General features: G+C 42.3%; 1 protein-coding gene across 2 annotated transcripts in view; it reads left to right on the top strand.

The window, feature by feature from the left end:
- Window positions 1-12755, top strand: part of CUX2 (cut like homeobox 2) — a 1287506-nt gene that overhangs the window by 1227885 nt on the left and 46866 nt on the right. For both annotated transcript variants that reach the window (XM_069619531.1, XM_069619530.1), the window contains one exon: window positions 2818-2977. In XM_069619531.1, coding sequence (XP_069475632.1) covers window positions 2818-2977 — 160 coding nt within the window. The remainder of the gene's footprint in view (window positions 1-2817; window positions 2978-12755) is intronic.

Here is a 12755-nt window from a genome sequence, read left to right as displayed (position 1 = left end):
TTTCTAGTTGTTTTTATTTCGTGTGGGTCAAATGTGATTTCCACACTAATAAGTAAGTTTCCCATTGTCTGCCCCCTAGAACCTTTAATGGCCAGTTTCTGGGTGGTATTTATTCCATCAATAACGTTTTCGATGAGCCAAGTCTCCTGTAAGGATAAGAGATTAAACTCATGTGAGCAAGATTTAAGGCCATCTTTTGCAAAAAGATTATTAAACCCCAGCAGATCCAGGCGAGCATTTCAAATAAGTGCTAGGGACGATTTCTATTGTTCACCGGAAAGGAGGAAAGCCAAAACCAATGTTTGGGGTCATCCTCAATGCAATCTGCATCATCAACTACCTCCTGACCAATTAAATGGACGCTGCTATTACCGGATTAAAGTTTCATAATAACTGGTTTGGTTCTGGGTGTATCTTTAAATACCACCTGCGTAGAAACAGTCCTGGTATAAGAGCAACATGCTTGAATAATGGAAGCATTCTGGAGGTTCCACTTTTGGTCAGCGCCAACTGAACTAATTGTCATAAAATACATGATTAAAATGGATTATCAAAGAAATCCCACAACTGGAAACATGGTGCCTAAGTTAAAGGCCGGCATCTGGTCAGCCTGATATTAGCATTAAATTAAATAGCAAAGCTGGAGCCTGGGTGTGATCTGCATTGTTAAGGGCTGGGAGTGAAATGAGCAGATGGTGTGGTCCAGCAGGCCCATCTCTGATAATCTGCATACTCTATTTAGTAACAAGAAGAAGATACAACTCACATCTGTCTAGCTTAAACCACAAGCACTCTCTTGGAACCCAGTGAAATGTGTTAACATTACTCGTACCACTGGTACTCATTTTACCCACTAGGCAAAATCAAAGCCTATGTTTCACCTTCCAAATTCAAACCGGTGACCTGCAAGTCGTACACAGATGTCCACAACAGGTGCACTGTGCACCTTGGCCAGCTTTCATTAGATATTGCGATGTTCACTGTGTAGCGTGTGGAACATTGAAACCAGCTGGAAATACCATGAGTGATAGTTAACGCCATGAGAGAGGGTTGGAGATATGAAAAGAGTCATTAGCATCGCTCACCCCTAGGACAGCCAGGGGTCAATGCAAAGATTGTTCTTGGCCCAAGCGGCTTTCTCAAGATTTGGCAGATCAATCAGCACCACCCTTGCACACAACAACACATTAAAAAGTATAAGTGCTTGTTCCACTGTTGCATACTCAGTTAAAATTAACATGGGTTTGCTCTAATTGGAAACATCTGACTGGAGTGCCACCTGTACTGGTCTTTCAAAATGAATGGACTGGTTGTGAGAATTCAAGATCAAAGGTCATATCGCATCAAAAGTAAATAAACAATTGACACAATGTAAGGTTGCTGATGGGAATGTATTGGACAAATGGTCACAAGTGTTGGACACAGAAATGAGTGTGGGCAGATGGAACAACAAGGACTGTGAGTTTGACATCATTAAATTTAGGAGAAAGAGCGAGACAAATCAAAATATTGAACAGAGTGTACTGGACACCACAAAAACTGTATGAAAGGGGCCTATTGGAATCTGAAGCATGCTGGAGGTGCACACGCAGAGTGGGGTCATTTGAGCATATGATGTGGGAGTGTGACATTCTGAAGGTTTATTGGGAAGGTGTGGCCATGACAATGAATAAAGTATTAATGGTCAATGTGGAATATGATTTTGCAAGTTGTGTACTGGGGAGGAGGAGTTCATAGCGGATTTGTCATTTCCGCAAAGGTGTTGGTTCTTCAGAGCTGCACTTTCTGCTAAAAAAATCATACTACGGGACTGGAAGAGTAAACTAATGCCTTCAGTCTCTGCATGGTTGTAGGATTTACAGCAAATGTCTAAGTTACAGAGGGTGATCCTGTATAGGAATAAAAAAGGGAATCCATTTGAACAAATTTGGGAAAGATTCTTGGATATGTAATCCTTGATATAATATGTTGAAACAACTTGACGGCTATTGTATATACTGCAATGTGTGGAAAGGTGTTTATGTGTAATATAATGTGTTAATGTGTTGATTTATAATGGTATATTGAAACGTTTAATAAATATTTAAATACAAAAAATAAAAAATAATAATCGAAGAGCGTTTGTGCAGAGCTCACGTCTGTGCATAACAAAAATATTCTAGTCTAAATAAAGCTGAATCAACGTAGTTATTTTTGTAAGTAATTAGTTACACTCTTGCAATTCAAAGAAAGAGAAGTTGTTATCCAGTTAAAATCTCCTTTAAAAAATCACCCCATAACATAATCTTGCCAGCAAAAATATTGACATACACTTAATACCCTAATTCCACAATGTCGACTCAGACTAGATATCCCAATAGCATAATATTGAGATGCACTTAATATCCCAGTATCATAATGTCGACATAACAATAATGGTGCGACTCCACCATCAAGGCTTTGCACCTAAATATGATCGGACTGGGGTTAAAACAGTAAATTATCCCAATCGTATTAGAAACTAGAGGTGCCTGAGGGTTGTGTCATCTTTAAGCATCTGACCCCAAATAGGACTGCAGCTAGAATAGTAAATTAATCCAGTCCTACAATGAGTGGGAGAGCTTTATGGGGAATTCACGCAAACCCTTGTGCCCAATCATACTCAGATTAATTTCCATTTAGATACATGTTAAACAACCCTACAGGTTTAGATGATACTGGATTGTTGTTTGGAGGGTAGAATGACAGTGAAAGAATCCCATGCAACGACAAACGCTTGACATCAGGCATAGTCGCTTTTGTAACGCGTCTCCTTTTCATGTTTCTTTTCTAATGTAGGTGCTCGGTCTCTCTCAGGGGAGTGTGAGTGATATGCTGTCCCGCCCCAAACCATGGAGTAAGTTAACCCAAAAGGGACGGGAGCCTTTCATTCGGATGCAGTTATGGCTCACAGACCAGCTTGGCCAAGGGATCATCCAGCAGACAAACCCATCCCAAGGTAAGTGCATCTCGCTGGCCATAAGAAGTGACAATGAGGCTATGGGAGCTTTCAGATCTGAGCGTATCAGGCAATCACAGGCACTAGTGTGTTATTGGTATTTCAGTGTGATTATGTTAAGACATGTTAATATGGCAGTTGTCAAAAGACCTCTTGTAGATAGATCAGTCGTGCAATTATAAAGAGGCGCTACAGTGGAGGGAATACAGTCCCGGGTGCCCCGGTCAGGTAACAGGAAGGACCTGGCAGGACTCAGAAGACCCCCTAAGCATTCGGTGTATAGCAGACCTAACACTGAAAAATTGTCCAGTGGAGAAAGGTACTGGGACAAAACAACAAGCTCTGTCAACCCTCGACTCGAGCGATCTGCAGGGAAAGAAAAGAAGAATTGTTAGTGACCTTCACTCTCTGACCCTCTTTATCCCACTACCTCATGCTCTACTCCGCCCTCTCCCTTGTGCCTCATTGGCCTCCGCGGAAAGCCTGCAGGCAGGATTAGGTCCACAAAGACATGAAAATCTACTTCTGAAAACCCTTGAGGCGACTGCGAGTGTGAGGCAGGGCTCACTGCAGCATGCAGTTTAGAAGTCCTCTACCAAAACCTGTCACTAACTAGCTATCCCTAACTAATGCTATACTGCATTGCAGATATGATTCGTGTTGCAACTCCTTATCTTCTTCTTTTAAATTATTTACAGATTTTCTGCATGTCTACTTCCCCCAAGAAGGGTTTAACTCACAAACAAACAGGCGTTACCAACCCTGCCATGCACACACGTTCTGCCTTGGATAGAGTGAGGCCTGCTTTCCTTGACCGTAACTTCAAGAGGAAAGGAGAAGTCTTTTCTATTGTTAGCTACCAAAATTAGGAATCCCCTAACCAAAAATCTCTGCATGGAAGCGGACAACCAAACATTGAAGAAACAACTCAAAACATGGCTCTTCAACTCAAATGAACTGGTTATGCAAGAAGTAACCCAGCCTACCCTAACAGTTTTCGCTGGCTTCCAGCCACTTCTATCTCTTATAGATTGCAGGAGCCCATGCACCCAAATCAAGAGAACCCTAGTCAAAGGCATTTAATCTGCTGAAACTAAGCAAACAGGCCATGTACACTCCTGAGAAATAACCAAACATGGACCCATCCCCCCTTCCAACTTATGGATTCCTCACTAATTACTCACCATTAAATCCATCAGCCTATACACCACATCCCACCGCCTGGCAGATGACCCACATGGTCTAGCATGGTAAACACAGATTAATATCCTAACCTCTCTATATCAACACTTCACCCCATCCCAATGCATCCAAGACTGCCAACTTAACTATGGGGCCACCTTCACAGCTAACATACCCCAGAGTATGTTTGCCCACACTAACAATACAGATTTCAATACCTAGCACACAACTAACAGGTGCTTCCGACCTGCGCCACTAACATAACAGCCTTTCTGCTCCTTGTCTTTCCCACTATCCCACTAACATGAGCCACCCATTTTTCTTTTTTTACAGAGGTGCGTTGGCAAAACTAACATTATTGGTAGAAGCATGCTATACATCACAGATGGCACAAAACACTCTGACTCACAAAGACAGCTCAAGGGTGTGGGCCTTAGGGCCATCCATTTCTTTGTGATTTCTCTCAGATCCCTCCCTATCCCAGACATCCCCCTCCTTAAGGTAGCCTCTCAGAAATGTTTCCAGTTTCTGATTTACACCTTCTGTCTGTTCACTGGTCTAGGGGTGATAACCGAAAGACAAAATGACTTAAATTCCCAAACCTTTTGAAAAATACTTGCCAGAATTTGGAGATAAATTGGGAATCAGAAATTATCTGGGTAGACAGGCCGTGGAGTTGTACCACACTCTGAAGGAAATTGTGAGCTAGACTTGCAGCCATAGCAGATTCATTAATGGGTGTGAATTGTCCAGTCTTAGCACATCAACAATCACCAAGATTGTTGAGAATTCCTTTTCCGGTGGCAAGTCGACAATGAAGTACATAGACAAGTCACGCCAGGGTCTAATTGGAATGGACAATGGATGGCATAAACATGCTGGCCATTGAATGTTTGGAGAGATACCCCGCAGGTATTTACAAAATTTAAGGTGTACCCATGGATTATCTACATCCATACATTTCTTTGTAGAAGCTCCAGAGGTTTTGAGAAATCCGGTTGACAAGCTAGTGCATATTCCTGGCACTCCCTCGGTAACGCCAGCATTCCACAAATGGAAGCCTGCCCAATACCTTCTTAGCCAGGTCCTCACAGGCCACGTCCTGAACATTGTGAGTTCATCCCACTATGAAACGCTCCTGAGAAGTCAAAGAACCTGCACTGTACTGCTGCACCCTCTCACTACCTGGAAATTGACATGACAAGGCATCAAGCATGTCATTTAAGTTCCCAGGCTTGAAAGTCATTACAAAGTAATATTCAGAAACCAACAATGATTAACGTAACTACTGTGGGGTTAGAATCTTTGCCAATTTCAAGAAGAGCAAATTGTGATGCCCTATGAGAATGGTAATAGTATGTCCTGCTCTCAGGATATGGTGCCTCTGCTTTTTTGAAAAGCTGCCTTATTAGCTAGCAGTTCACAATCTGATCTAGTATATTTTACTTCTGCAAGAAGCATCTTTTTAGAGAAGACACACACTGGGTGTAATTATCCAGTCTGTTGATCTTGTTGAGATAGCAGTGCACCCATGGCTACATTTGAAGCATCTGCCTCCACTAAAAATGGTTTCTCCATATTTTGATGTAAGAATATTGGTCCTGTAATGCAACTCTCTTACTGAAAGGCCTCCTGAGCTTCTGGCATCCAGCAGAGACTCGCCCACCTCCACAGGATTCCAGTTATTGGAGTAACCTAACGGGAGGAGCCATTAAAGAAACAACAGTTAAAATGAGAATATCCTAATAAGCTCTGTATGTCCTTACCACAAGTTTAGGTTGCCCATTCTTTCACCTTCTGGGCCTTTCCGATCATCCAGCTCCAGACCACAAGAAGAAATAATAAAACCTAAGAACTATGTAATTGTTTTTTCCTAGATGAACAAATAAATGATTCACCCGCAGCTTCTGCAGTACCCACCGAACATATTCTTAAAGTTCATTTGGGTCTCGAGAAAATATAAGGATGTCATTAATGTACACTACTACAAAGATGTCTAAGAACTGTGGGAGAACGTCATTGATGAAGAATTGAAAAGCCACTGGTGCATTACAAAGGCCAATGGGAATTTATTGGTATTTGTAGAGCCCATATTGGGTTCTCAACGCTGTCTTCCACTATTCCTCCTCCTAAACTTATACAAGATGACGATTGTCACACAGATCCAACTTAGAGAAGGGTCAGGTCTGCCTGTTCATTGATTTAGTGCTTGTGAGGAAGACTAGAGAAAAGGACGGAATTACTTTTCGGTGGGAATGCTTGTATTTCCTTAGGACTGGATTATAGCTCAGATAGTTGTGGGAGAAGGAATAGAAAAAGGTGATCATTTTTAGTGGCCACGTTTCTTTCATGTTCTTTCCTTGACTAGAGTTCTTCAGAACCCTAGGCCTCTCTCAACCCGAGATGGTGAGGGGGTTCCTGGAAGATGATTGGCCCAGGTTGCTGGTAAGCAGCATGGAACTGTCAGGAACATATCCAACTGCCTTTCATTTTAGCAATCTTGGAAACAGGTCATATTTAGCTTTAGCTGTGAAACTTTTGTCAAAGGAAAACTGCGAATTCATCACAGTCAGAGTGTGTGGCCAGTACCATTTACTGAGTCGAGACTTGTCAGATCACTGAATTTCAGAGGAGCTCTGGTACGCTCGCTCCCCATCGTGTCTTATCTGAGAATTCGAATTTCTGAAGGAAAGCACAGACGCAGTGTTGGGCCAGAAAATACTGCACATGAGCAGAGCTTTGACAGGCCTAATAAATCTGATCATGTGCAGCAACAGGCTCAAATGTTGTGGTGAGCTCTGATAAAACACTACAGGGGTAGTGCAGAACCATTTCAGAATAGTGCACGCTGTATTAGAAAAGCAGTAGTCATAGGTGTAAGGCCCCATCTTACCTGTCCTGCTGGAGTTACTGATGAACCCCACTAGCTTTTTCAGAACTGTCGTATCTGCCATCTCTGAATTGTATCAGCAGATTAGACACATCCAAGGGAAAGGGGGAGTGGACAAAACAATAAACCACCAGATTGCAGCTCCCTGATTCTCTCTTCTTCCCTGGCTCTGCTTGGTATCTACAATCAATCAATCAATCACAAAGAGGTATTTAGCTTTACGAAAATGGTGTTGCCTAAAAAGTAGGAGTTATCCTGAATATGTTAAATTTGCTTGTACCTCAATGTCTCATCTAGCAGCTTAAGGCTATTATCTTCACTGATATTTTAAAAATTCTGAAAGGTTCTCATTGCTTTCTCTTTAGTCTTTCAGAAAGTAGTTGATCTGAGCATTTCAAAAAACCTCATAATTTCTTTCATTTGCTACACAACTGCTCTGCGCCACCCACGCTTGTAAGAACAATGAGCCTCATTCTGACTCTGCCAGTCCTGGAAAAAGGTGCCAGTATTTCCATATACCGGCACTTTTCCGGACCGGTAGAGTACAAGTTTGCCATTGGGGGTTTACTAATCTACCTCCAGTCAAGAGCTGGAGGTAAATCAAGCCCCCACTTGAAAAACAGCCAGTATTACCAGCACCGGTACTACTGGCAATCCCCTCCATGGAGTCATATAGGACTCCATGTAATGGGGAAGGACCGCCATTGCCGGCACCTGGAATATGTCAGTAATGCCAGGATATCAGGCACTGGTAACGGTAGGTCAGTTTGCCAGTATCCTAGCGGATTTACCAGCAGGATACAGGCAAACTCGTGATCACCCCCAATGTCTTTACTTTCCACCCCGTGCTCCACACGCTTATCACTTCACTAAACTCTTGTTTTCCACTGTGCTTACCGCACTTCAATGTTCGGTAGGTTGCTTTCACCACACCCCTTTGCTAACTTGAGGAGCTATCACTGCACTCCAACGCTACTGAAAAATTGATCTTGCCTTTTACTTGACCGTGCTCCCACGCCTTTAAGAGTTACGCTGCTATGCAATACACCCATTGCTGTGTGCTTGCGTCAGGGAAATACAGTTCTGCATGCACATTGACATCACCAGGTACTTTCCTTTAACTGGGAATGGGTTGAGGAAGCTCTGCATCAAAAAATAAACTAACAAAGTGATCGCCCAATCACGAACGCTTCGTTTAAATGCCATGGCTGACCAGAAAGCTTAATCTTCTTTCTTTCCTAGACTAGCGCTAAGCGCCTTTTCCTGTCGCCTCCAAGATACTATGCCTAAGCAGTCCTCATGCCTGCAGTGGCGAAGGGATACCACTACCCTTGTTTCACGGCTGCTCAGATCAAACAATATGTACAGCGGTTTAATTCTTTCTGTGTTTTCAAATCTTCAGTTCTTTACTCTTTCTGCCCTCTTTCTTCTGTTTTTCTTTCTCAAAGTTTCTTCAGGTCAGAAATCTGTGACCTTCCTAAGTCTTGGATGAAAGGCAGATTAGACTTCTCCCAGGTGTTCCAATCTACCTCACAGCTGCCTTTTTACCAATTGGCCTTGAGATAAGCCTCTGCTATCTTGGAATGGTACTGACACCTTCCCCTAAGGTATTAGTTAAGGAAGAATGGAAATGGTGGCAAATTGTGGCAAGCTTGCCCTTTTGTTGTATGAGTCCCAAACCTGCCCTTTCAGTCTTACTCAGACAAAGTCCTCACTTTCTCCTGATCGCCTCACCTCTTCCTACTCTGTCTGAGGATACCTTCTCAGACCAGACCTTACAGCACCCCTGCCCCTGTATGAGCCAGTCCCAGTGTTTGGCTTTTGCAGATTTAAACGTTGAAATTGAGCTACAAATTTGGGACATGCACATTCTCTGCCTATTCCCACGATCTTTCTTCAGGCCTGTACACTTTCCAACCCACTAAATATTGTAATTTCCTCGAATAATCCTGGATTTCAGAATGGTTTGTACTTCATACTCATTCCCTGACCCCTCTATGGCCATTGGACCTGGAACCCCCTGAAGTCTAGTTTCTTTAGAAAATGGTTTCAAAGGATGTATATGAAAAGTTGGACGAATCTTTAAACTATGACATGAATTGGGTTTGACATCTATGTTTTCACAAGATCAATGGAAAAGATGTGCGCTTTTCAGAAAATGCCTACTAAATATTGGCTTGACTAATGTAGTTGGAATATTAGCTTCTTATCTGGCAACCACAAATGATTCCTTTTCCAAGACATGAACGCAGAATATTTTAAATATTCTTGCAGATTCCGATATTTCTCTAGATATTTTGCTTGATAATCCTGTTAGAGCAAAATTGAAGCCATTCCAAATGGATTGGATTGTAACGATTGAGGAATGCTCCAGAATGAAAGATTTTGATATAACCTTATTTGGTCATAAAAAATTGGGAACCATGGCTAGTTATTTACAAAAATATCCATCGCCGCCTACGCGCAATCGATATTTACGCTTTAGATGTAACCTTTGGCATACAAGATCAGTTTTGGCAAGAAGAAAACTAATACCAGAGAATGAAAACTATTGTAGATGGTGTAGAGTACAAGCCCAAAAAGAAACCTTGAAGCATTGTATAATAGAATGTCCAAATCTTAGTGACTTGCGAAAGAAATATTTCTACAGAATCACTTCTGAATTACTCCCTTTGAATCAACCTGTAGCTTGGAAATGGTTATTCTCGACCACTAAACTATCGGTACAAATTGCTACTATTCAATTTCTGAATTAATTGTTTAAATCTGAAGATGATTGAATAATATTATGAAAAAAAGATACTGATATTGAACGAAAAAGTTACTGCATATATGATGTATATATGGTGTGGCAAGTATATATTAGACATTTGTTTCCGTTAAGGAAATGCTAAAATGAATTAAGAGAATATAATTAACTAATTTACTATATGGTATAGATATATCGATTTTAAGATGTTTAAGAATATATATAATGTGATGATGATTGTGATTTTATTGTAATATTTGAAAGGTTCAATGAATTGAACTAACCAAATAAAAAAAATGTAAAAAAGTAACTTTAATCTGACTGTCACAGGAGACATTACTCTTTTGTTCTCAAAGGGCCCAATAAATCGGGGACTAAATGCATTCTTTCCCTTTAAAGCTATATTTCTCTTTGAACGTATCTCCTCTGAGGATACCTTCTCAGCCCAGACCTGACAGCAGGGAGGAGCGCTGCACCTGCTAAATAAAATTGCTGATAACAGGAGATGAGCTACACCCTGAGTTCTTAGATCACTAATGGACACAGACACCAGAGTAAATGGTATAGGGATCCCAATCGGGACCCCTCTTTATTTATATAACCTCATATCTTTTAACTCTTTTACCATGATTGTTTCCTAGGATTCCATTGGCGTAAGCTCCAACACCTCACCCTTCCTTGAAGGGTTCTTGTGGACCCATAGGGTGGGCCTGACACAACATATCCCTTACCCAACTCAGGTACAACCCACATGGAGTGTGAAGCCATAGGGCCGCCTCTGTGGGTGGTCTCATTCTGCCACTCTATTTCACTACCTCACGCCAGGGTACCTCCCCTCTACCACTGTTATCTACTTGGCGTTTTTATAAATAATGAATATCATACCCCTACTTAACTGTTAACACTACTTAACATGCCCCCTAATACTTAACCCAAACTTTACACTTCCCCCTATTTAACATGCTACTTAACACTTAATACATATATACATGTATATATTTACATACAACATTTACCACACATAAAACACTATGTCACAATGGGTGACTGCTGCAGTCAGTCACCCCCGTTACAGTATCTTAAAGTCTATCTCTAGTAGTGATGCTGTCTCTGGTGAGCAGAGCTGGCTTCAGGCAGAGCTGATTTCAGGCTGGTTAAAGGGATGGCTGTGTGCTGGCTGTAGGCTGGGGCTTGTCACCTGTTGACCAATGGAGCTTGGCCCCTCTTGTTTACATCAGGGTGGCCCTGTCCACCAAATGGGGCCATCTGTGGTGATCCCGCTCTTTTTTTCTTCGGGGCAGCCCCCTGCATGAATGAGGGGCCACCTATGGTCACCACGCTCCTGTGGGCCTTATTATCTTCTGGGTAGGCTCTTTTGGCTGGGGGGTCCACCTGAAATAACCATTGCACCAGCATCATTTATTATAATCTTTGCGGCAGTCACCCCACGGCCCGCACCATTTTATCTTCCGGCGGTGTCCCCATTGTCATGTGGGCGCGGCCACAAACCCAGAACTTGATCTTCACTGCTCCACCCTCCTGGGTGTTTGCTAGCAATTTTCAAAAGTGGTTGACAGGGAGGTTTTGGAGCTCAGACAGGGAGGTCGGGATTTGATTAGTTATATTTCCCAGTTTAAAACACTGGTGTTAGAGTTTGGTTGCTGGTGGAGAAAAGAGTGTTGTTTTTTTACAGAGGGCTTAGAGAAGAGCAAAAGGACGCATTAGCCATAGTGACAGAGAGGCCAGCGACGTGTGAAGAGATGATTGGTGTAGTTATGCAGGTAGACTTTAGACTGGGAAAAAGAAAGGCGGAACAAAAAAGGTCAGTTCCTGAGACTAGAGGTTTTGAACTAACATGTTTGCAGAAGTAAGGAATAGAGAATGGAAGACAGTCCCACTAGAAGTCCTATGACTACTATTCAAGGCCCTCTTTCTAAGTAGGAGAAGGAAAGACAAAGGAAGAATAACCTTTGCTTCTATTGTGGTAAAGAAAGACATTGGCCCTGTCACGAGGTTCCCAGAATCCTGGCGGTTTTACTGGCAGGATACTGGCAACCGGTAACACTGTTACCGGCTCTCGGTTTAGCGGAATTACCAACGGATTACGAGTGCCAGTAAGTGATGTTAATCCCCATTCTATGGAGTCCCATAGGACCCATAGGACTCCATGGGGGGATTTGCCAGTATTATCGACTCTGGTAATGCCGGTGGCTGTAATACTGGCTATTTTTGCCGATAGGGTGGCAAAATTACCTACAGTTCTTAGCTGGAGGTAATTCCGGGCACCCCACCAGCAACCTTGTACTTTGCTTGTGCTATAACGTGCCGATAAACGGAATAACTGGTGCATTTCTACTGCACTAGCAAAGTTATAATGAGGCCCATTATCTATATAACTGACCTCAGCTACCATGAGAGTTCTCTTCAGCCTCTAACAGAACTCAACAGTTGGTGATTACCATGCAGACTGCAGTCCCGCACATAGCCCTGAATGTATCCTTGTTTATTGATTCGTATATGAACTGCCGGGGTCCAGTGATGTCAGATTCTGGAGCGAACAGCAATTTCTTAGATTGGGGGTTAGTTAAAGCATTAGGTATTCCAGTGGTGCGCAAGAAAAGAGTGAAGCAGGTGAGAGCAGTTGACGGAACACAGTTATCCCCAATCTCACACGAGCCAATACAACTTGGAATGGGATTTCAAGATGGGCATTGGTAAGAGATCATTTGTATCTAATTGATGCACCCCAAATGTGAGTTATCTTGGGAATTTTGTGATTAACTCCACATAATCCGAGTGTAGATTATGAGGAGCAGTCAGTAGGATTTAAATCAACGTGGTGTGGAGAAAATTGCTTTAGGGGAAAATCAAGAGACAAACTAATTTGGAAGTATTGAAAGGTTCTTGTATTGTGATGGGAGTGTCAGATTGGTATAAAGATCTGGCCTTCAGGAACA

This window comes from Ambystoma mexicanum, chromosome 10 (genome assembly GCF_040938575.1).
Source record: "Ambystoma mexicanum isolate Mex_15411 chromosome 10, UKY_AmexF1_1, whole genome shotgun sequence".
Classification (NCBI taxonomy): domain Eukaryota; kingdom Metazoa; phylum Chordata; class Amphibia; order Caudata; family Ambystomatidae; genus Ambystoma; species Ambystoma mexicanum.
Note: the sequence above shows the minus strand (reverse complement) of the source record. Positions and strands in the feature narration are given on the sequence as shown.